Source organism: Tarenaya hassleriana, unplaced genomic scaffold, assembly GCF_000463585.1.
Source record: "Tarenaya hassleriana unplaced genomic scaffold, ASM46358v1 Cleome60, whole genome shotgun sequence".
Lineage (NCBI taxonomy): Eukaryota > Viridiplantae > Streptophyta > Magnoliopsida > Brassicales > Cleomaceae > Tarenaya > Tarenaya hassleriana.
The window spans coordinates 437,946-440,839 of NW_010968506.1; the positions used below are offsets into that span (position 1 = coordinate 437,946).

At 34.3% G+C, this 2,894-nt stretch overlaps 2 protein-coding genes across 2 annotated transcripts in view; both read left to right on the forward strand.

Annotated features, from left to right (window-relative positions):
* The window catches only part of LOC104799759, a 2,675-nt gene extending 1,272 nt beyond the window's left edge, over positions 1–1,403 (forward strand). The window contains exons 2-3 of the mRNA XM_010522402.2: positions 11–194; positions 849–1,403. Of these exons, the coding sequence (XP_010520704.1) occupies positions 11–194; positions 849–1,294 (630 nt within the window). The 3' untranslated portion in view covers positions 1,295–1,403. The remainder of the gene's footprint in view (positions 1–10; positions 195–848) is intronic.
* Positions 1,404–1,998: 595 nt separating this feature from the next.
* LOC104799760 overlaps positions 1,999–2,894 on the forward strand; it is a 1,243-nt gene continuing 347 nt past the window's right edge. The window contains exons 1-2 of the mRNA XM_019200840.1: positions 1,999–2,171; positions 2,780–2,888. Coding sequence (XP_019056385.1) covers positions 2,061–2,171; positions 2,780–2,888 — 220 coding nt within the window. The 5' untranslated portion in view covers positions 1,999–2,060. The remainder of the gene's footprint in view (positions 2,172–2,779; positions 2,889–2,894) is intronic.

A 2,894-nucleotide genomic window follows, 5' to 3' on the forward strand; every position in this document is an offset into this window, starting at 1 on the left:
GAACATAAAGTCTCTTTTGTTGCATGAATGCGACGGAAGAGGGATGAAGCTGTGGGCGGCCATAGCGGCGGCGGGGATGATATCTGCTCATTCGTCGAAGAATCTGCCAGAAAAACAACGGGAGAAGTACGCCGTCGTGACATTGATGGATTGTCGCCCCATTCTCGAACCTCCTCTCATTAGTAAGGATTTCGGTGAGTCCTGTTCCGTCCTATAAAACCCCGAAAGATCGATGGAAAATTGCATTAACCATAGTTCTTGGTTGTAGCTATTTCGAATCTGCAAGCCAGTAGAATCAGTATTGATATGGTTATTCCACTCGAAACATATTTTCCATGGCTATAGAATGGACCATGACTGTTCTTTTGCGATCTCTCGGGTATCTTCGGGATTTTCGCCTACTTGTTTAGCATTGACACTTTCTCGGACCAACCTTTTTTTTCATAAGCTTTATTTAGATTTAGATTTGGATTTGCTGTTTCATTTTTTCGATTTATTAATCTCGGGGTTTAGTTTATTCAGGTTTTGGTTCGAGTACTATTTTGGTTTTAGAAAAATGATAACCCCTCGATTTTTATATTGAATTTGGTCAAGTTCTATTTTGGTTGTTATTGATAAAAACACTAATTTTTTCTGAATAATTTCCTATTTTTCGGTTATTTTTTATTCGGTTTAGTTCGGTTTGGAGTCGGTTTTTCGATTTTAAAAAAATGATATAATCATTGGTTTTTATATCAGAATTGGTTCGGTTACAATTACGTATTATTTGGTTCAGTTTGATTCGGTTATTGAACAAATAAGTCGTCGTGACCATATGTGTTCGATTCCTGATATGTTACGTTTTTCAGGGTTCTACCACTCCGGGATACTTCACACTCACGACCTAACCGAAGAAGAAACCCTATGGGACTTAGCCGAGAGACTCAACAGCTCGTTCACTACGTTGAAGAACTCGGACAAGCATTTCACCGACATGCCGGATCTCAACTTCTTGATGTGCAAAGCCATTGAAAACCCTCGCCTCACGCCTTCGTCGTCGCTCAGGACCGCTCTCATCTCGGTATTCGAAGATCCCGTGTTTGATGCATCCACAGGGCAAGTCTTACGGGACAAAGGGGTCGAGGACTACCTCGGGTGCTCGTCGGTTCACGGGGTCGGACCGTCAATCGCAGTTTTCGACACCATGAGAGACGGTTGTTTGGACTGCATGTGTGTGTATCCGTCGCCGTTGCACTCAAGAGATCAAATGCAAGGGTTGGTTCAGAGCATGAAAGCTATTCTATTAGACACTTAAGAAAGTCAACAAAAATGTTGAACGGTAGAAAGAGGGGATGAAAATTAAAATATTTTTGTAGTTTCTTGACAAATCAAGGGTATAATGGTTATTTTCTTATCATTCGGTACCCACACATATTAAAATCCTATACTAAAACATATTATCTCGTTGTAAACATGTTAAAATCCGATATCTATCTATCCGATTTTCAGTTATCCAACTTTCAAATAATAGAATGGATGAATACCTGAAATTCGGACAATTTTCCCACCGACATACGAACAACATAAAAAAAAAAGTAACAAAAAAAAAACAGCATACAAAAGAACTGGACCACGTTGGACCATAACTAGTTTGACTCTTTACGATGTTGGGCTTTCAGTTTTCTCCGTCCTCTTTTGTGGCCCAGTAAACTTCATCTGATATTGTTTATATATTATATGATTTTTATACTAATAAAGAAACAGAGGTGTATATAATTTTCACTCAAATTGTTTAAATTACTTTTTCAACCATATCCAATATATTAATTTTTTGTGGAGTTACCAAATTTCTCGGACAAAAATTTAAGGACAAAGCATTGAAAAGACAACTAATGGTTAAAGATTCATGAAAACATAACTAACCTCCACACTATTTTTAGAATCTTTCTTTTTCGTTCATTCCACTTTTCATATTTATTCTCTTTTTACTTTTCACTCGTTATGCAATTTAGTATTTTACTGTACAAGATTTTGAAATTCTAAGTATTGATTACTAAAAAAGCATATAAATATATACAGGAATGGAAACAGATACATCATTTCCAGAGGCTGATGTTCATGCTGAACTAAATCCTGGTCACAACAAAAGTTTCCAAGTCGATCCTGTTTCATCAGAAATTGTTTCTAATAAGGTAAACTGTTATCATTTTAACTGTATTTAAGAATTTTTTGTTTAGTATTTATCATTATAGAAATATTTAAAATCTGTAAAATGTATTTTTTTTAGCTAACCATCGAATATAGTATTTTTGTTGATGTTTCCGTCAATCCTGAGCCAGAAATGATATAATCCAATTCTGGTTTTAAATCGAGAATGGTTCGATATCATCATTCTATTCTTGATTTTTGTTATTTATTAAAAACTATTAAACATTTTCTATCATATCTTAGAGATTGATATTAACAAAAACTCGTAATCAAATATTTCAACAAAAATCTGAATTATTGTATTTTTTTTATGGGTGTCGTTATTTGTAAATTTATTATTCTATATCTTTAAATTAATATATTATTTTTTGTTAAATTAAATTAAATTAATATATTATTGAGACAGTTCCAAAATTTTACGAGAATGGCCAAATGTACGATTTTTTTTAAAAAAATGGTTAATGTTAGAAAAAACTTTTAAATTTTAAAATGCCTACTGTTTTTAAAAAACAAAAGCATATGTGCACTATGCATATAACTATAACTTTATATTTCTAATTTATTTTATTTTATTTTTGTTGGGGAACAAAAGGTACAAGAAGAGATTGAGAAAAAGGAAAACGCAAAAGCTGAGAGGGACGCATTGCAAACGCTAAAATCGGCGATCATTGTCACAGCCGTGATCGCGGCAGTGGCAGGGGGCGCCC